The sequence below is a fragment of the Oryx dammah genome, unplaced genomic scaffold, assembly GCF_014754425.2.
Source record: "Oryx dammah isolate SB20612 unplaced genomic scaffold, SCBI_Odam_1.1 HiC_scaffold_1, whole genome shotgun sequence".
Taxonomy (NCBI): domain Eukaryota; kingdom Metazoa; phylum Chordata; class Mammalia; order Artiodactyla; family Bovidae; genus Oryx; species Oryx dammah.
This window is the reverse complement of record NW_024070185.1, coordinates 1,465,612-1,487,487: the sequence shown is the minus strand read 5'-3', so window position 1 is coordinate 1,487,487 and position 21,876 is coordinate 1,465,612. Positions and strand designations below refer to the sequence as shown.

Here is a 21,876-nt window from a genome sequence, read left to right as displayed (position 1 = left end):
CCCATTTACTATAGCCTACCAGGGTCCTCCGTCCATGGAATTTTCCAGACAAGAGTACTGGAGTGGGTTGCCATTTCCTTCTCCAAGAGATCTTCCTGACCCAGGGATTGAACCTGTGTCTCCTGCATTGTAGGCAGATGCTTTACCATCTGAGCCACCAGGGAAGTCCCAGATCCACCGTACTACTACTACTAAGTCGCTTCAGTCATGTCCGACTCTGTGCGACCCCATAGACGGCAGCCCACCAGGCTCCCCCGTCCCTGGGATTCTCCAGGCAAGAACACTGGAGTGGGTTGCCATTTCCTTCTCCAATGCATGAAAGTGAAAAGTGAAAGTAAAGTCACTCAGTCATGTTCACCTCTTAGCAACCCCATGGACTGCAGCCTACCAGGCGAGATCCACCATAGACACAGATTAAAAACAAAACTAAACAAGAAAAGAAGGCTGAGTGCCAATGAATCAATGCTTTCAAACTGTGGTGTTGGAGAAGACTCTTGAGAGTCCCTTGGACTGCAGGGAGATCCAACCAGTCCATCCTAAAGGAAATCAACCCTGAATATTCATTGGAAAGGCTGATGCTGAAGCTCCAGTCCTGTGGCCACCTGATGCAAAGAGCTGACTCATTGGAAAAGACCCTGATGCTGGGAAGTATTGAAGGCAGAAGGAGAAGGGGATGCCAGAGAACAAGATGGTTGAATGGCACCACCAACTCAGTGGCCATGAGTCTGAGCAAACTCCAGGAGATGGTAAAGGACAGGAAAGCCTGGTGTGCTTAGTCCATGGGGTCACAAAGAGTTGGACACGACTGAGTGACTGAACAACAACAAAAAAACAAGAAAATCCTCTCACTCGCCAACATACTGGGAAAGAGGAATCCCACTGTCTGCCCCAGGGGGTCCTGGTGGGTGGGTTAAACTGTGGGCAGCAGTGCTGCCCCAGGCTGTCCCAGCCCCATTCCACAACTAGAGCATGAGCAGGTGACTTGGAGGACAGTTTGACCCACCTGTGGCAGCAAAGCCCTGGACTATCCCAGTCCACTTAACAGCTAGTACATGAGCAGATGATTCATCTATCCATAGCAGTTTACACAAAGCTCTGTGTCCCCATGCTCTGCCTAATGACAAGGAGACCAAGCCCCGTGGCAACTCCCCCTGCCTCCCATCAGGATATCTTCAGCAGGTGCCCTGGGAAGCAGCTTGTCTTCACAGAATAACACTAGGAGGGCCTGAGCAGGAGCTGCATCAGCACCAGAATAATGAAGCAGACCAGAGGAACGTTACAAGAGTTCAGAAAACCAGACTTTTATTGAAGTAAAGCCCACAAAAGTAGGCCAGAACCTGAATTTTAGTAAATTGAATCCAACCACAACCAAGTGGGATTTAGTCTGGAAACCCAAGTCTGTTTTGTTGATAGAAAGTCAATGTGATCCACCCTGTCAACAGGCTAAAGAAAAATCATGTGAGCTTACCAACTGATGCAGAAAATCTTTTGACAGAGATCAACATACATAATATAAACTGTCAGTAACTGAAAATCAGTGGGATTGTCCTCAACCTCATAATACACATCTGTAAACAAACTCACACCTAACTTAATACTTACAGGCAGAGGACTGAATGCTCTCCCACTACAGTCTGGAAAAAGACAAGGAAGTTAACTCTCACCACTTTTAATCATTGTACTGCTGGCAGTTTTGGTTAGTGCAGTAAGGAATGAAAAAGAGGGTAAAGGCATACAGATTTGAAAAGAAGGAATGGAACTATTACTGTTTCCAGTTGACATGAGTATCTGCATAGAATATCTCAAGGGCTGTATACCAAAGCACTCCTAGAACAAAAAAATGAACTCATTATAGTTACATGATATAAGATCATTTCACAAAACTCAACTGATTTCTGTACATTGACAATGAAGAAATGGAAACTGATATTTAAAAAACAGCAATATACCATTTACAGTTGCCCCAAAAAAAGTGGGGAAAAAAAGTATAATAAGCATGTAAGCTTTGTGCAATGAAAATGATAACATCTTGATGAAATTGTTAAATATTTAGAGACACATGCTGTGGTCGTTAATTGGAAGACTCAATGTGTAATAAATGGCAAGTCTTCTTAAATTTGCAATTCTTAGTAAAATCTCAGAAACATTTAAAAATAGATTTAGACAAATGTATTTTGAAATTTATAAATTAGGTTGAAAAAGTAATTGCAGGTATGGACTGTGAATTTTAAATCATGCCTAGGCTCAAACACATCATTATTAATCAAAGTAGGAACAATTACAGTCAACACATTTTTGCAAATAAATAATTTTGTTTATTCCTGTAGGGTAAAAATCTGTGCTTTGGGATTCAACGAACTCTTGGAAAGCATTTTCTGCCTCTTGCTGATTATGGAAGCATTTTCTCTGCAAAAAGTTGTTGAGACACTTGAAAAAGTAGTAGTTGGTTAGCAAGGAGTCAGGTGAATATGGTGGATGAGGTAAAGCTTTGTAGCCCAGTTCATTCAACTTTTGAAGCCTTGATTGTGCAATGTGCAGTTGTGCATTGTTGGGAAGAATTGGGCTCATTCTGTTGACCAATGTCAGCTTCAGGCATCACAGTTTTTGGTGCATCTTATCAATTTGCTGAGCATACTTCTCAGATGTAATGGTTTCACTGGGATTCAGAAAGCCATAGTGGATCAGACAGGAACCAGACCACCAAGCAGTGACCATGGCCTTTCCTTGGTGCAAGTTTGGCTTTGAGAAGTGCTTTGGAGCTGCTTCTTGATCCAGCCACTGAGCTGCTCATCGCTGGTTGTCATGTAAAACCCACTTCTGTCACATAGCACAGTCCAGTCAAGAAATGTTGTTAGACAAAAGTATGAAACTTGACTTCAGCCTCACACTGTATAAAATAGAACAGTTCATGCACTCTAATGTAAAAGAGAAAATTGTGAAACTTACAGGAAAAGAAGTAAATTTAAGACCTAAGACTAGACAGAGTTCTTAGACTTGACACCAAAAGCACAATCCATAAAAGAAAAACCTGATAAATTTGACATCATCAGAATTTAAAACTTTTGCTCTTCAAAAGACCCTGTTAAGAGGAAGAAAATACAGGTTATATATTGGAGGAAAATATTTGTAACCTCATGTTTAATAAAGGATTTGTATCTAGAACATATAAAAACTCAACTGTACAAAGTTATATAAAACTTAGTATATGTTTGGCTCAGTGGTAAGAATCTGCCTACCTATGGGCAAAAGACACTCTAAACCTTTCATTGAAGAGGATATGCAGATGGGAGATAAACATGCAAAGATGTTCAGCATTATTAGCCATTTGGGAAATGCAAATTAATTAAAACCACAATAATGTATCACTGCTTACCCAATTGTGATAAAACCAAATGCTGGTGAGGATGTGGAAAAAGGGAGTCATCAAATATTGCAGGTAGGGATGTTAAATGATACAGCCTCTTTGCAGAACTGTTTGGCAATCCCTTTTAAAACTGCAACTGGATCTGTAATACCAAGAGCAGGCAATTCGACTTATCCCAGAGAAAACTTATTTTCACAAAGAAACATTTTGTGATTGAGTCACTAAGTCATGTCTGATTCTCTGCAGCCGTTTGGACTATAGCCCACCAGGCTTTTCTGTCCATGGCATTTGCCAGGCAAGAATACTGGAGTGGGTTGCCACTTCCTTCTCCAGAGGATCTTCCCGACCAGGGATTGAACCTACTTCTACATTGGTAGGCAGATTCTTTACCACTGCACCACCAGGAAAGCCCAAGAAACTTTTAACATGAGTGTTATTAGCAACTTTACTCTTAATAGTCAAAAACGTGAAATCCAAGGGTCCTTCAGTGGGGGAATGAGTGAAGAAAGCATAGCATTTCCATACCATAGTCTACTACTCAGCACTCAGATAGAACAAACCATTGAGTCTTGTGTCCAGTGTCTTGAATGGACTGCAGGGGAGTAAAACCAAGTGAAAACCGTCAACAGGAGGAGGATACATACTGTGTGTATATATACAGAAGTTGTTGAAATATAACTGTAGAGATGGAGACTAGATCAGCCGTTGACAGGGATAGAGCAGGAAATGTGGCTGTGAAGTGATACAGTAATGGTACAGTTAAGTATCTTGGTTTGATGGTGGTCTAACAAAGCTGTATGTGTAATAAGATGGTCTGCTGCAGATCTAAAAATGTGCATGTGTAAGCAATGAAATCCTGTGGTTCATGCAGGGCCAGCTTCCTAGTTTGGATAGTGCACTGCAGTAATACAAGATGATACAGTTCAGAGAGACTGGATGAAGGGTACATGGGATGTCCCTGTACACTCCTTTTCTTCTTTCTGTTGTTAGCTGTAATATTTCAAACTAAAATGTTTGAATTCCTACATAGGCACATAAGGAAATCTGGAGGAAAATACTGTTAAACTTTAAGTTTCTCAGATGGTAGAATTATGAATGTCTTGTCTTTATTTTATATGTTTCCTATGTGAACTTAAATGATTTTTATTCAGAGCCATAGTGGGATCAGAACCCAAAGTGCAGCAGATTAAAACGTAAATGGGAAGCAGAAAAATGTAGGTGACAAATACAAAAAGTATACTTTCAGCAAGCTGATAGAGGTGAGATGGGCAGAGGGAAGAAGGCTTTGATTAGTAAACTGGGAGGCTCTTGGAGCACCACTGCTGCTGCAGGAAGAGAGCGGGGTCCTTACGAGTCATTTTGGCAAGGAGCTTATTGCACCCTTGGGTTAAACCATGAGATCACAAGTCCCTGTGTGGTTGGGCGGGTCACTTGCAGTCTAGATATGCGGCGCGCCTGCGAGCAGGGAACTGGAGCTCGCACGTTCCCTGTCGTGTGTGTGTTTAGTATGTACGTGAACATGTAGACATGATGGGCGTTTGTAGAGAGAGATTTTGATTTGGAGTTTAGGGGACCTCCAAAGCAGTTTTAAAACTCTGTTGACTTAAGTGGCTAATAAAAGTGTAGCTGGTCTCTCTTAATATTGACTAAGTTTGGGGTTTAATTGCTTTTTTCTGTTCACTGAATGCATTGGTTAAATTGATCAAGGAAAATGCCTGGGTCTGTTCTCAGTTTATCAGCTAATCACCTAGATGTGATCAGTACTTGCTAGCAGAACTAGTGGCCCCAGGCTGTTCCTAGGTAAGATGCTGCTGTAGCTGTAGTCATTCTTTAAACTTAGTACATTACGTGATGCACAGGGCATCCTGCACAACCTGGCAGCTCTCTATGGAGGCAGGCCCAGCTCTTCACGAGGAGGGAAGCCGAGAAACAAAGAGGAAGAGGTACGCCTCCCGCATGCTCGCTGCCTGGCACCGTCACTTTGAGTTGATTGCCTTCCTTTCCTGCATGGTTTACGTTCTTCACGGTGATTGGAGGATTTGTAGGTCTGTAGGGACCTGTTAATATATCTTGGCTGACATACTGTGTTATGATTTTGCTCCATAACTGCTTTTCCGTATTCTGATTTCAGTTTCTTTCAATAAAATTAAAAATTTGTCACTGTAATGTATTTCTTTTCATAAATAATTGATCTAAATTAAACACTTGAAAGCTAATATTACATTTCCATTAACCAGATCTCAAAATTTTATTTCTTATATTCCCATTAACACTTTTCTTTAAATTAAAAACATTTTAGCAATAAAAATATTGGTAGCTTTTTTTTAAATTGAAATGTTGCCTTTTTTTTCTCATTGTAGGTTTATTTGGCAAGACTAAGACAAATAAGATTGCAGAATTTCAATGAACGCCAACAGATTAGAGCCAAGCTTCGTGGTGAAAAGGCAGGTTGAAAATCTATTTTTCAAAAAGTACTTGAATGACATTATAATATATTGAGATTAAAAATGCTGTGCCACTAACACAAGATAAAATCTCAAGAAGACAATGAAAGTCAAAGACCAGTAAAATAATATAGGAATACAGAAAATCGTATTTATATGACTTAAAATTGATAAGACCTGTTGTTCCAGGGGAATTCTGAGAGGAAAGTGTGAGTAGTAGCCATGGACATACAAAAGGGGACATTTTATATCATTCTCTTTTTATCTGTTTTTCCCAGTGTCCGTAGGAGTTGATGGTTCTAGAGAGTTCAGTTGTAGCTCTGAATAAGTTACCATTTTTCATTTTTAGATGTTTATTCATATAAACTCTGCAGTGAATTTGAGGTTCTGTCCTAAGTGCTGCTGTGCTCACTGCTTATTTTATAGAAGGAAACTGACAGCTCTGAAGATCAAGAAGGAAGTGAGGAGGCCGATGTGAGGCGTAAAAAAGTGGAAGCCCTGAAGGTATGTACTGGAGGTGATAAGGGTTTTCTTAGAGAAAAGGGAACCCGAGGTAGAAAATTATGTTCTTAATTCTTTCATCATTAAATCACCTTATTCTTTTGCCTTTTCTTTGTCCTCACTTTGTTTCTGAAAAGTAGCATTTCTCTCTCTCTTTATATCTTATTTACGGAAAACAATTTGATGAAAGCATGGCGTAAATACACGGGACTATCACACAAGTAATCTTAAAAAGAGAAAATGGTAACCCTAAAAATGAAAAACATTGTGTCCATTTTTGTGAAGACAAGTTTGTGCATAATAGTCATGTTTTAAAACTTTTCCATTTTTATTTCTTTTTGAATGTACATTCATTTATTTTCATTCCAGAGATACTTATTGAGTAGCTGCTGCGTTTTGACACCTGCTTTAGGTGCCGGGTTTGCAGCTTATGTTTGTATTCTAGAGGGGTACCCCCCGCCCAAACACACACACACATACTCGCAGTCACACTGTCTCACACATAGACATGCATTCACATATACTGTTGTTGTTGTTTAGTCACCCAGTCGTGTCTGACTCTTTGTGACCGCATGGACTGTAGCCCCCCAGGCTCCTCTGTCCATGGGATTCTCCAGGCAACAGTACTGGAGCAGGTTGCCATTTCCTTCTCCAGGGGAATCTTCCAGGCCCAGGGATCAAACCCAACTCTCCTGCATATACAATGGTTTCTTTATAACTGAGCCACCTAGGAAGCCTGTACACATATATACTTACACACAACTCTAACCCAAAAAGGTTAATGTGTATTTGTTTGTAAGCATATATGGAAATACTTTTTAGACCAGGAAAGAAAGGCAAACCCCGTGCCTTTCTTTCTGGTGTTAATTTTGTGGATTGTCCTCCTTTCCAGGCCCAGGCAAGTGCCCGTGCAGCCGTCCTGAAGGAGCAGCTTGAGCGCAAGCGGAAGGAGGCATATGAGAGAGAGAAGAAGGTGTGGGAGGAGCATGTAAGCCAAGGCCCCTGTGAGGACCCTGCCTTTGCCACCCTCCCAGCTCTCAAGGGAGCTGTGCCAGCCACAACCCTGTGATTCTGTGTTTTCATCCTCATTCATTTCCCTGTGTCTCTGTCTCTTTGATCATTTAAGGATGATGATCTATGTGGAAGTTATTTTGGTGTTTGATGTGAGGTGAGGTAAAATAGCATTTGTATTTATCTATACTTCCAGGAGTAGTTGACAATTTCATGTTTATAAATCTAGCCTCAGTATTTGGTGAAATTTTGAGTTTTGTCTTTAGGTGTCACTGTTGATTAATTTTTCAGCAACTAGTGTAATTGACAGATAAAATAGAAAAGTTTTACAATGATAATTAAAAACCTTTTGTGAAGATATAAGCAATATAGAAAAGTCTTGACTGTATTAACCTGGTCATAAAATAGCTAGCGGAAAAAGCTTCCAAAGCAGTTTGTTTCCTAACCCTCACTTATGAAACTTTCAGATCAGTGTTTTATTCCTTTTGCACATTAAAAAAAAAAAAACTTTGATTGAATTTTTACAAAGCTTGTTAGAATAAAGTAGATATTCTAAAATTAGCCAGGTAATCAATTTGTAACAAATTGGGTTATATCTGTTTTGAAGTTTTATGTTTTTTTCTTCTATGAAACTTTGTTTTTCTTAACTTAGTTAATTTTTATGTTTTTTTTTTTATGTCAATCATCTTTCTGAATTAAGGACTCTCAATCTAATGTTTTCTCCTTTCACAAATTAAAAAATACATGATGGTCTTTTATCTTACAGTCTGGTTAATGTTGAATAGCATTAACATTTCTGTCTAAAAATAATATATCCATAATGTTTACACAGAAGGCCCAAGTTCTCCTGTATTAATAAATGTATTGCTTGGCTTGTAATGGTGTTGCCACATCTCAGTAGTTACTATGAATTACCCTTAATTTTTTAATAACTGAATGTTTTGTTTTAAAGTAATTATGAGAATTAGGAGGATGTTTGTTTGTTTTTGTTCTTTGGTTTAGATTTCATTTGCCTTTCTTTACTTGTTTGTTATCTCAGGTTCTTTATGTCTGTTTAGTTGACCCAGGGAGAGAAAAGTAGATGTTTGATCATAAAGTGTAAGCATTTCCTGGAGGCTGCTCGGGATCCTTCTTATTAGATGCCAGTGACTTTCTTAGACCATGGATCAGATATCTTCAGAGACTTTGTCTGTACTAGTCATTAGCCATATGTGGCAGCCATATAGATTTTAATATAATATGGAGTAGATTTTTAATAATAATGTGTGAAACATTTTCTTCATTAAAATACCTTCTATTGATTAAAAGAAAAGACTTTTCTTTCCAAGATGAGTAGTGTGAAAAGAATGTAACAGCTCTCCCTCCTGTATCTTGATCCTGCTGGACTGAATTTGGTGGTCTTTGTTCTCATGCCCTGTTTGCTGCTGCTACTGCTGCTAAGTCACTTCAGTCGTGTCTGACTCTGTGCGACCCCATAGACGGCAGCCCACCAGGCTCCCCCGTCCCTGGGATTCTCCAGGCAAGAACACTGGAGTGGGTTGCCATTTCCTTCTCCAATGCATGAAAGTGAAAAGTGAAAGTGAAAGTAAAATTGAAGTCGCTCAGTCGTGTCTGACCCTCAGCGACCCCATGGACTGCAGCCTTCCAGGCTCCTCCATCCATGGGATTTTCCAGGCAAGAGTACTGGAGTAGGGTGCCATTGCCTTCTCCACATGCGCTGTTTAACTCATAACATTTATCAATAAGTATTTTTATCACTTAAGGTTTCTCTTAAAGTTGAAGTTAATATAGATTGTGCCTTTGGTGTTGTATCTAAAAGTCATTGCCAAACCCAACGTCATCTGGATTTTCTCCTGTGTTATCTTCTAGGGGTTTTTATAGTTTTGAATTTCACATTTAAGTCTGTAATCAATTGTGAGTGAGTACTTGTCGGGGTGTCAGGTTGTTTGTGTGTTTGCCTGTGGGTGTCCAGTAGTTCTAGCATCATTTGTTGATAAGCAGTCTGTGCTTTCTCCAGTGAATTGCCTTTGCTCCTTTGTTAAATGTAGTTGACTGTATTTGTGTGGGTCTGTTTCTGGGCTCTCTGGTCTGTTCCGTTGATCTGTTTTCGTTATTATTACACTGCCTTGATTACCTCAGCCTTCAGTAAGTCTTGAAGTCAAGTAGTATCATTCCTCCAACTTAGTTCTTCTCCTTCAGTTTTATGTTGGCTATCTGCATCTCCTTTTGAACAAAATAGTTGTTGGTATAAAATGAAAGACCAGAGAACTAAATGCTAGAATTGGATTACTATCTTATGCTTAGAACAAGCTCAATAAATACTAGTTTGAAATATTGGTATTGATACTTTCTCATCAGAAATTCTTGTTTACTTGTTTCAAGAAGATACAGGAGTTAGGAGTGACTTGCTGCCGTGTTCCTGTGAGCAGACTGAGAAATGCCATTTCCTTATACTTACTGAAATTTCAGAACATGATTTCACATTGTTTACAGAGTCTCCATGGCAAGATAAAAGCAAAAACATGTAAAAATAACAAATGGTATTTTCAGTGAAGTAAATCTTATTACCTGTACTTTTCACATCATCCTTTCTTATTTATGTTGACATTTTATAATCAGGGCTCTCATGATCGGTAACTGATGTTCACATGTTAAGATTGTGCCAAACTTTAGAATTTGCAGAAGCATCTCGTTTTGAAATATAAGATTAGTAAGTAAGCTTTTTTTGTTTTTGCCAGATTTTGTAAGGGGTTGAAATTAGAGCACTAATGTTTAATCTTTTAGAATGCAGTTTGTAAAACATTGTTCAGTTCAGTTCAGTCACTCAGTCACGTCCGACTCTTTGCGACCCCATGAATCGCAGCACACCAGGCCTCCCTGTCCATCACCATCTCCCAGAGTTCACTCAGACTCACGTCCATCAAGTCCGTGATGCCATCCAGCCATCTCATCCTCGGTTGTCCCCTTCTTTTCCTGCCGTTTATGCAGTGGAAAGGAGTTATTTAGCACCATGGGACACATGGCTGTGTTTACACGTGAAGCCAGAGACGTGTCTGTCTATTCACTGACATTTCACCAGCACCTAGTACATTGCCTTGCACAACAAAAGTTGAGGAATGAAAAAACTTCTTGCAGTTACAGTGTATAGGCAGTGATCTTATATATATACCACTTTGTCTCTTCATGCAAATATAAATTTGCCAATGTGCTTACATTCTTATTACAGTTGGTGGCCAAGGGAATAAAGAACTCTGATGTGTCTCCGCCTTCAGGGCAGCAGGAAACGGGCGGTTCTCCATCAAAGCAGCCGATGAGACCTGTTATTTCTGTGACTTCGGCTTTGAAGGAAGTGTGTATGGTAAGCTTTCTATAATTTAGAACTCCTCAAAGTCAAAGAATACTAAAGGGACTAAATTTAATTAAATTACATTAATTCCTAATGTCTGATTAGGTTTTTCTAGGGAAAAAAATTACTTCTTAAGATTTTCATGTGTGGTTTACTCGGAGCCTCACTGCTCTTAGCTTTCACATATAAGACTACCTGATAGGTAAAAATATATTAAAATGATTCCCTAATACTCTAAAAGACTCTTGAACAAAAAAAATCTAGAGATGTATAAAAAATAATGCAAAAAAACACTTTTATTCCTTGGCATTCAAAATTAGCAGAAGTTCATTTCTTGGTATAGCAAATGTTAGAGGACTCAGCATAATTGCACTTAATTCATCAGTTATTTCTTTAAGCATCTACTTTTGAATCTCTATCACGCCATATGAAGTGTAAAACAAAAGAACTGTGGGCAGGTAAAAAAGTTTAAACTTGGAAGTACATATCAGATATCCATCCCGATGAAATGTGAAGCACTCTATTCTGAGGTTGAGGGAAAGGGACTCCTGATGTGGGATTCTAGCCTGGAACTCAGCAGGCTGAGGAACAGTCTCCTGAGTCGTGTTACACATTAACCTGATTCTTTCCTTTCCTGGTTGTTGAAGTCTGTGCCTGTTATTTGTTGAATTTCATTCAGTTTTGGCAGACAGCACTGATATTATTGGCACACCAATTTTCTACAGCCTCTGTGTTTATCTTGGAAATAAGATTAGGTAGGAAGTACCAGTCTTGGTTAACTCTCAAGAACTTCCTGTGGGAAAGGACTGTTGCTCAGGCAGGGTTCGTCTCCTCTCCTTTCTGGTGACGACTGTGTGCTGCACTCTTCACTCCACCCCTCAGGCGCCACGTGCAGGCCCTGCCTGGTCCCAGTCTCACCCCGTCTAGCTGCTCACCTCTCTGGTTGTAGCGACTGCTAATTCCTGCCACTTCACTGGGTAAAATGCTCTTTGTCTGATTTACAGGTATAACTCTGAAACTGACCATTATTTAATAAAATTTGAGGTAATCCATGTAACCAAATGCTTTTCCTTTATGGGTTTTCTTGGTAAATATCACTTCCTTAAAACTTTGAGAATTGCTTTTCCTTACCCTGAGTCTTCCAGGTACCTTTGATTTCATGGTTTTTGTAACTACTAATTTCTCTTTTTTTATGTATTTCATATGTTAGTTGGTCTAATTACTTTGATTATACTAATCAGAAAACAAAATTTATTTTAGCATTAGCACAAAGTACATAGGACTCTTTACTGTTACTCTTTGCTTAGGGAGAAAAGCCAGTTCTCAATTATGTTTCGTAAGTAGTATGGCTTAATAACAATATATGTACCTGAAACATAAAGACAGCTTACAAACAACACACAGTCTCTTGATTATTCATCTGTCAAAACATCCCTAATTCTAATTGAGTATAAAAATTAGCTTTTAAAAAATTTCTGTCATAAATTTATATTTATCAAAAATCAGGTACCAAAGAGGAAGAGGATATAGTTAAATATCTGATCTAGTAACCCAGAAATGTGACAATAATTGAGAACTGGCCATTCTAGCATATATCACATCTATTAGATGATAATAAGTAATTATTTCTCATTGCTGATAATGAAGGAAGCTATGTTAACATTTTACAGGAATAAAAAAGCAAGGAGCATGGAATGCTAATGAAAAACAAAAAGTAAAAATACCAAAAATTTTAAGGTATGCTTTAAAATAACATTATGTCTTACTCTCTGTGTTTAAAGGACCAAAGTCTAACTGATGCCCAAGAAACCTCAGAAGAAACACAGAAGAGTAACAGTGCTGTTTCAGTAGGTACAATTTTCAAATTTCCTGTCAATCATTCCACTTAATCATATACCTATTAAAATACAACATTTTAACTGTTTCAGAGTAAACGAGAAATACTACGTAGATTAAATCAAAATCTTAAAGTTCAAGAAGATGAAAAGGGGAGGCAGAGTCGTCCTGAAATGGGCACAGTAGCTGTTCATGAAGATGCCAAAGAGCTGGAAAAAGAAAAGTCAGTTTTATCGGATCGAAAAAAATGGGAGACAGGAGGCCAGCTTGTGCTTCCCGTGGATGAACTGGCCCTGGACGCGTCCTTCTCTGTGACAGAAAGTGCGTATGAGTGCGCTCACGTGCCGTCTGGTCCGCCTCGGCCCCCGTGTGGCCGTGTGGCTGGACACTGAGGAAGCTCCACGTAGAGGGGCTAAGAGCCTGGAGGGGGTTCTGTAATAAGTGAGACATGGAGAAAACCATTCGGCTCCAACATGGGAGGGCTTTCACCTTTTTTTTTTTTTTAACACTTTTAAGCTCTTTTTTTAACATTTTATTTATTTTTGGTTGCACTGGGTCTTTGTTGCTTTGCTTTCTCTAGTTGCAGCAAGCAGAGGCTGCTCTCTTGGTATGTGCAGGCTTCCCAGTGCAGTGACTTCTCTTGTGGAGCACAGACCCTAGGTGCACAGACTTAACAGGCAGTTGCAGTACGTGGGCTCTAGAGCGCAGGCTCAGTAGTTGTGGCACACAGGTTTAATTGTTCCGTGGAATCTTCCAGGAGACCCATGTCTCCTGCATTGGCAGGTGGATTCTTATCCACTGTGCCAGCAGGGAAGTCCCACGAGAGGATTTTTCCCAGCGATCTGTGATGTGAGAGCAAGAACAAATGGCACGCATGTAACCTGTGTTACTCCAGCCCTTCCTCCCACCTTAGAGTACCTGTTACCAGGAGTAATTCTTGGTGAGAATCAGAAGAGTGCACTTGGGCAGAACCTGGGAAGGTCAGGGCCGTAGTGAGCAGGCCTGTGGAGAGTCTCATAGGCCATCCCTTTGCTCAGCGAGGGTTCCTGAACCCCTGCCCTTGTCTCACGTTGTCCCGGCCCTGGAGTGCAGCAGGGAACTGACAGACACACATGCTGGTGGGGGTTCGCTTTTTAGGCTGCTGATCTGATTGCTGCCTAACTGAGTGCTGTTTTATGTGGGTTTTTTGATGGGCCATTTGGTAGAATTCTTTCTTTTTAATACTTTAAAGCAAAGGTCAGACTCCACAGCAGGCAGTTATGTATTGAGTCCCACTGTCTCACACAGACACACACACACAGGCTGGTAAGGGCTTCATGGGAAGTCTACGAGTGTGTCAGAGGAATAACTTTGAAAAGCAAATGAGGATGCATCAGAGAAGGAAAATTGAGTGTGATATGAATTTAAAAGGAAGAGAGAGGGCAAGATGAGGGGTAGAAAATCTGCACTGTGTTTGTCAGAGGGGGCCTTGTGACCTTGGTGAAAGCAGTGTTGCTAGAGGTCAGGGGGCAGAAGTAGAATCTGGGGATTAAGGAGTGAGTAAAAGGTGAGGGAGGAGCATCTTCTGGAAGCTGAGCTGTGAGGGCAAGAGAGGGATGTGGTGCCCCCTGGTGGAACCTTACAGAAAAGAGCCTGAGAGTCAAAGTACACCCTGCCATGCTTCTCTGTACCTGATTGACCTTGGTTGCAGGGAGCATGAAAATCCAGTGTCCCTTCCCATGCCTGAGCCAGGCTCCCTGTGGTTTTCATGCCACTTGCTTTGTGCTGTCTGCCTCCTCACCTCTCACTTCGTGTCACTGGAGTCTAGCCACTTTATTTCATGGCCCTCCTCCCCTCTTTTCTTCTCAAGTCGTTTGCACGGTGGCCTCCTTGTTTCTTTCCTCACCCTATTTTTCAGCCTTCCCCCATTTCTGAATTCCTCCGTGTAGCAGAGCTCTTCACAGTGTTGTCTGTGTACAACCCTGGTCCTCACCTTCCATCCCTCACCTGCTTCACCCGACTTCCCAGCCCCTCAGCTCCATTCAGATTGCTTTGTCACCTCTATCAGATACCATGTGGCTGTAAGTTATGGGTCTCTTCAGTGTTCTTTGCTCTTTTTAACCATCCTTTTAAAAATCGTTTCTTACTGGTAATCATTTTGCCTAAACAAAACCGAATATTGTCTGATAAATTGTAGGTATTTACTTTCATGGATGGGTACACAAAAATATGTATCATGTATTTGGTCACTGTTGAAAGTTTGTATGACTTACATACCCCATAATATTTGAGAGTATATCCTATCTATTACTGCTGGGTATGTATATGCTTCATGTATTAATTGTTACCAAGTGTTCTGAAGACTCAAACTTCAGTAGGTGATTTTCTCTGTTTTGCTTTGCAAAATTTTATTCAAAAGGTTAACCCCAAATTATTATCGTCAAATAGGAAGTGTCAGTTGCTTACTTAGGATAAAGAAGATAAAACAAATTTTCTTAGAGTACTTTTCTCTACTTTTAATCCATATGCACATTTGTCTTAGGATTTTTTTTTCTATTCTCTGCAATTTATAGAAACAAAATATTAACATATTTTATCTATTTTTGTACTATCCCAAATTATTCCTAGTTAAAAATTTGTTGTCTCAAGTAAAAATGTTATAGAAACATAACTTACATTTTTTCCATTTTTGTATTTCCTAAAACTAGAATCTGCCTTTAATGCAATCATGTTATTAGATTCTGATTCTATCACTGAAATTTTTTATATCTTTTTCTTTTAGAACATACAGTGGGAGAGGTTATTAAATTAGATCCTAGTGGATCTCCAAGAAAAGTGTGGGGGAAAAGTCCTACAGATTCTGTTCTGAGGATACTTGGAGAAGCTGAACTACAACTTCAGACAGAACTATTGGAAAACACAACTATTAGAAGTGGTGAGCAAAGAAGCTATTTTTTTAATATTAGAAGTAATGTTAAAAACATACTTAGTTCATTTTATGTATATGATACCTGAACACTTAAGATTTACTCTCTTAGCAGCTGTACATTTATTGGTAACTGTAATTAACCACACTGTGTGTTAGAGCTCTAGAAACTTACGCATAAACATAAATTTAAACAGCTGAAGGCTTGTACCCCTTAGAGACATCTCCCTGTTTCTCCCACCTCCAAGGCCCTGGCGACCACTGTTCCAGTTTCTGTGAGTTTGGCTTTTTAGATTCCATTTATATATGATATCATACAGTGTTTCTTTTTGTGTCTGACTTATTTGTAACATTTAGAATGATATCTTCCATGGATTTCCTTCATTCTTAAGGCTGAATACTATTCTATTGTGTGTGTATATATATATATATATATACACACATACCCCATTTTCTTTATCCATTTGTTCGTGTACACTGTTTCTTTCCATGTCTTGGCTACTATGAATAGTTCTCCAGTGAATGTAGGAGTGCAGATATCCCTTCAAGATTCTGATTTAATTTTCTTTCAAGAAATACTCGGAAATGGAATTGCTGTATAGTTCTGTTTTTCATGTTTTGAAGAACCTCAGTACTATTCTGCAGAGAGCCTACACCGGTTCACATTCCCGCTAATAGTGCACAAGGTTCCCATTTCTTCACATCCCCGTCAGTATTTGTCATCTCTCTCTTTTTCTTTTTTTTATAATAGCTATGGTAACAAGAATGAAATGATCTCTCATTGTGATTTTGATTTGCATTTCCCTGGTTATTAGTGATATTGAGCTCCTCTTCATATATCTGTTGGCCATTTGTATGTTTTTGGAGAAATGTCTATTCAGTTCCTTTACTTTTTAAAACAAGTTTAATTTTTATTGAAGTGTAGTAGACTTACAGTGTTGTGGAAGTTTCAGGTATACAGCAAAGTGCTTCAGTTATATATATATATGCAGAAAACCACTCTTTTCTAGATTCCTTTCCCATATAGACCTTTACAGAATATTGATAGACCTCCCTGTGCTATACAGTAGGTCCTTGTTAGTTATTCTTTGCCCACTTAAAAATTGCTATCATTAATTAATAATGGCAAAAAATTTTAATATGCCAGTTTTTTTGCTGTTGAGTTGTATGAGTTCCTTAAATATTTTATGTTAAACTCTTATCACATATATAGTATACAGATATTTTTTATTATTCTGTAGATTCCCTTTTGTGCAGAAGCTTTTTACTCTGATGTAGTCTCGCTTTTTGTTTTTCTTTCTTTTTTTTTTCTTCTGTTGCTTGTGCTTTGGTGTGTTATCCAAAAATTTCTTAGTAAGATGTATACAGTCTTTTTTTGAAGTGCCTAGTCAAGTGTGTGGCTTATTTTTCCATTACATTGGTTTTCCTTTGGTTGGTTACATGTGTAGATTATATCGTCAATAGTAAGAAATAGCGTTTTTGTCCAGTATTTATTTGATCATTTCTTTTTCTTCTCACTGCATTTGAGACCCTCTAGACCAGTCTTCAGTCCTCATGGTGCTTGTTCCCGGTTTTAATAGATACTTTTTTATAGCAGAAGAGTCAGACTGAACAGATCACAGGTGTGACCTCTGCCACTGTCAGACTATTGAGGAGGCTTGGTGAAGGGAAAATGTTCCAAAGCATGAGCAGCACTGTAGTTTTGTTCTCGTTGACTAGGAAGAAATAAGGTAAAACATCTCACAGATACCTGTTCACAACTTTGTTCCCTAAGGGGGTTAACTGAACCAGGCAGCTCCTGCTGGCCCAGGGTTACAGATGGACTGTGGGCAGCAAAGAGGACCCACCTGGCTTTAGTGATGATGAATTAAGCTGAGACAGTGAGCAGGGCTCTCTGCTTTTTCCCACCTACTTCAGTCACGTGTGTTCAGACATGACAGGCAGAAGACGGAATTGTTTGCTGGAAATACACTGGGTTGAGCACCTTTGGAGGAGAATGTTTTTAATGATGGACTCTTGGATAAATTTTAATGGGGAAAGTGGGGAGAGTATCCATGGTAGGATCAGTGGGTTATGCGTCCTGGTCGGGTTTGGGTTGGGTAGCAGAGGGTGATGAGTGGGAACACAGGATGTTAGAGGTTAGGAGGTGGGACAGTTAACTTTGAACATTCTGAGGAGCTGTGTTTATTGACAGGATCTCTAAGATGTGAGCATGGAGTGACTGAGGTGGGGGGAAGAAAGCATCATGGGGATAAATTGACCAGCTCAGATCCAGGAGGCTTGTTCAAGGTATAGACATAAATCTAGCAGGTTAGCTAAAACAGAACTCGGGTGCGGGCTCCCAGCAGTGAACTGGAGAGCAGCATCTCCAAGGAGTGGGTGTCTTCCAGTCATTGCAGGGAGCTGCTCCGGGCAAATCCACGCTCTCCAGACAGCAGTTAGAAGGATGGAAAGTTTCTGAGCACTTGCCACAAAAACACACAAAAACATGAGTTCATAATTTTAAAGATATCACCCTGATATATATATACACATATATGTATGTGTGTATGTAATTCTGACATTTCTGTATAGATGTAAAAGTTTCACCGAAAGGAAGAGGCAAATAAACCATGTTAACCACCTTAGAAATTTATTTTTATTTTTAAATTTTTTCACCACTTGGTATTTGTAGCTTTATTATCAAGTAACTATATTATTTTGTAACTATTGTCAAGCTTCAGTATGTTTCAAATAACTAAATGCTGCAACTGAGACATTAAAAATGCAAACTAACTTACCAAAATAATTGTATTCTGAATGTTATATATAACATTATATATTTTACATTATATAAAGGGTTTTTATACAAAAAGTTAAGGTTTGTTTATGATCATTGAAAATCTGAAATACGTTTGAACAAAGCATTCCTATGCATACATATGTAATCACTCAACAAAACCATATATGAGTGGTTTTGAAAAATAAAATTACATTCATACAACAAAGGTGAAATGTTTTTATTGACAGTATTATTATAAAACTACACACATATGAATGATATGACTTCATTCTGTATAGTTACAGATTTTAAGAAATAAATTTTAAGAAATTTGTATAGTTCATAATCATTAAAATGTCTATCCACAGGCATAATGTAGACCCAGTCCCAGTGAACAGAAGAGTTCTGATGGTCAGTCATATCATCTGTGTATGACACGCACCGTAGTTTTAGAAAAATATCCTATTCAGTTGCACAGTTTGATACATCTTCATAGCTCTGCTTGTCATCAGTAATTACAGATGAGGTACAGAGCTTAGAGGAGAATGTACAGAGAACTAGGTACTCAAGAAAGAGTATCACTGGTTTCTCAAGTGGAGAACACCATAAACACCCAAACACAGTAAATGAGTCATTAAACTAAGTGTCAGTCCTTCAGAAAGGTTCGTACACTGTTGTGTCATACATAGCTTTGATGCTGAAATGTCTTAAGTTCAAAATACTTTTAAACTGAATGAGAGCTGTGATTTTTAAGTAAAGTCAAACATTTTTCTAACTGATCTGAAAAGCCTGAAAAACAGTATCTTTATTTTTAAAAAATGCCTTTAAATTTAATTTGACTATCATGTGCCTTAATCATTTATTAATTTCTAGTACATAACAGAACTTTACTAGTAGTTACCTGCTGTGAGAGTGAACTTTGTTCTAAATGCTTTTGCAGATAAAAGTCAAGTCAGTGTGAGAACATAGCATGATTTTTCATTTTTGTTGTTTCAGAGATTTCTCCTGAAAGCAAGAGTTGCAAATCCTTAATTATTGAAGAAGAAAAAGTAAAATGTATTCCACTTGAAATGAACCCATCAGCTACTCTTGATTCTTCTGTTGAAACAAACAATCCAGACATTAGTGAAGCATCTCCACAGACAGCATTGAAACCAGAAGGAGATTTGGAGGGTATGTTTTCATGGGGCAAAAGGAGATTTATTTGGTTTAATAATACTTCATTGTCTTCCTTATAAACAAACCTTCAAAATATTTGTTTATGTTTGGGTGATTCATCTCAAATTAGGTTCACTATTTTTCCAGTACCAGGTCTTTTTTTATCACCACATTGCAAATCACCCCAAAACTTAGTGTTAGAACAACGTCCATTTTACTCTGTCTCCTCATTCTGTGTGTTGGGAGTTGAGTCAGGCCCTGGTTCACCCCCGTGCTTTTCTAGTGCATGTGCTGTCATCTCTGCGATGACCTGGTCTCATGGGTCCAAGAGGGCTTAACTGGAGTCCTGACTGGTACAGCTGGAAGACGGTGAGGCCGGCCCCTTCCTCTTCATACAGCCTCCAGGCCTTTCTCTGTACTCTGTCCAGCAGCGTGGTCTGACGTCTTCCATGGCTCACAGGTACACAGGCAGAAGCTGCTTATACTCGTAGAAGCTAGTCTCTGAACTGGCACAGGGTTGCTTCTGCTGTACTTCATTGGTCAAAGTAGTTACAAACAAGCCTGGATTCAGAGGGAGGGGAAACAGACACCTCTCAAGGGTAAAAGGGTTAAATGTTTTGTTATTGTTGTTGTTGAGTCATTTAGTTATATCCAACTCTTTGCGACTCCATGGACTGCAGCACACCAGGCTTCACTGTCCTTCACCATCTCCCAGAGTCTGCTCAAACTTCTATCAGTTGAGTCAGTGATACTGTCTCATCTTCTGTTGTCCCCTTCTCCTGCCTTCAGTCTTTCCCAGCATCACAGTCTTTTCCAGTGAGTCGGCTCTTCATACCAGCTGGCAAAAGTATTGGAGCTTCAGCATCAGTCCTTCCAATGATTATTCAGGGTTGATTTCCTTTAGGGTTGACTGGTTTGATCTCCTTTCAGTCCAATGGACTGTCATGAGTCTTTGTTTTTGTAGCCATCTTTAATGTCAATTTCTGCCCTTTTACCAAACTTATTTACATCCCCTCACGTGCAGAATACACTGACTCTTCATAGCCACATCTTATTATGACATTGGCTCAGATGTTGTCATCAAGGTCAGGTCTGTGTTTAAATGAGGTTCTTTGGGTGCAGTTCTTTAAATACATTTACTTTCAAATCTGAAGACCTAGAGAGTTCTTTTCACTTGCTTTTTCACTCAAATCTAACAGTGATGAAGAGGACGTGAGACTCTTGTCAAAAATAGGGAAGGTACAAGATTGTGGGTACATAGAAACGGGATCCCACCAGCAGTAGCTTGGCCAGCTTTCTTCCCTCCCACCAAACATTGGTGCCCTCAAAGGCGCTTCTGTTGGGCTGTATCTTTCCTTTCAATCATGCTGGGGAGTGCTTCTGCAAGTATTAATGATTTTGGTGAATTTTGTATGAATGTTACTGACATTTAGTGAAAAACCACTGGGGTTTTTGGTTTGGGTTTGTTTTTTGAGACCATGCCCTCTCTGCCTGCAGTTTCTGTGAGGAAGGCAATTGAGATGCTCAGCAGTCTTCTTATCCAACAGCAAGAGTCAGAAAGACAGACCTTTAAATCTTCTGTGCCCCAGCAGAAGGTCTTACGGCCTTCTGTTTTTGACCTCTGTCTTTGCCCTGAGCCCATGCCCTGAGACCTCAGGCATACTTTGCCTGAGGTTAGTGTCTATCTGGAGGCATCTTTTCCCTTGAGAAACTTCCTCTTCTGAGTTCTCTTCATGAGCTAAACTGATTTTTCTTCAACTCACCTTTTTCTCCTTGTAGTTTATAAGTAGCTGCCTTAGGAATCTCACCGGCACTGTAAATGGTCTACTCAGATAGCTCCTTAGCTCAGTCACTGAATCTCTTAGGTGCATTTTCTTTCATCCTTTTTCATGTCACAGGACCACTTTCTGCCACCAGGTCACAAGAATGCCCTTGTTTCCAGCCTCTAGTAACCGCCCTTCACGGGCCAGGCTCTCACCACAGCCTCCTTGAAACCTTTCAGTGTCAGATGCTGGCCTGTCCCCAGACCAGTGCACATATCTAACCTTTGTCGTGTCAACACCCTATCTTCAGATAGGAAATTCTGTTTCAGTTATCTCTCACTGTAAAGCAGTTTGCTTCCCAGACTTAATGACTTAACAGTCTTGATTTATCTCACACTCTGTGGATTAGGAACTGGGAGATTCCTTCTCCTCCTCATGGCATCAGCTGGCATCGCTCAGTGGTGTTGAGCCATCAGCTGCACTTACTTGGCTGGGAGATGCTGTCACTCCACACCTGGTATCTCGGCTCAGCTGGGCCTGCGCTGCTGGGTCCCACTCCCATGCTTTAAGTCTCAGGGCCTTGCCATGTTGTCTATCCAGGGTCCTTAAACTGCTTGGTGGTTTAAGCTTCCAGATTCCAAGGTGGAAACTGCCGATTCTCTTAAAAGGCTAGATGTGGGCAGGCCTACAGGACTCCAGCTGTACTCCCACAGGTCCAGGAAATCATACTACTGATCCAGACTCAGGGACTTGGGACAACAGAGGCCCCTCTGGATGAGAGGAAAGC

General features: G+C 39.7%; 1 protein-coding gene across 7 annotated transcripts in view; it reads left to right on the top strand.

The window, feature by feature from the left end:
• NEK1 (NIMA related kinase 1) overlaps positions 1 to 21,876 on the top strand; it is a 128,293-nt gene that overhangs the window by 80,102 nt on the left and 26,315 nt on the right. For 3 of the 7 annotated variants that reach the window (XM_040227648.1, XM_040227460.1, XM_040227374.1), the window contains 9 exons: positions 5,224 to 5,307; positions 5,725 to 5,808; positions 6,235 to 6,312; positions 7,202 to 7,297; positions 10,547 to 10,678; positions 12,448 to 12,513; positions 12,595 to 12,823; positions 15,264 to 15,416; positions 19,165 to 19,341. In XM_040227648.1, coding sequence (XP_040083582.1) covers positions 5,224 to 5,307; positions 5,725 to 5,808; positions 6,235 to 6,312; positions 7,202 to 7,297; positions 10,547 to 10,678; positions 12,448 to 12,513; positions 12,595 to 12,823; positions 15,264 to 15,416; positions 19,165 to 19,341 — 1,099 coding nt within the window. The remainder of the gene's footprint in view (positions 1 to 5,223; positions 5,308 to 5,724; positions 5,809 to 6,234; positions 6,313 to 7,201; positions 7,298 to 10,546; positions 10,679 to 12,447; positions 12,514 to 12,594; positions 12,824 to 15,263; positions 15,417 to 19,164; positions 19,342 to 21,876) is intronic. The other 4 variants (XM_040227670.1, XM_040227539.1, XM_040227602.1 and 1 more) reach the window with 3 other exon arrangements.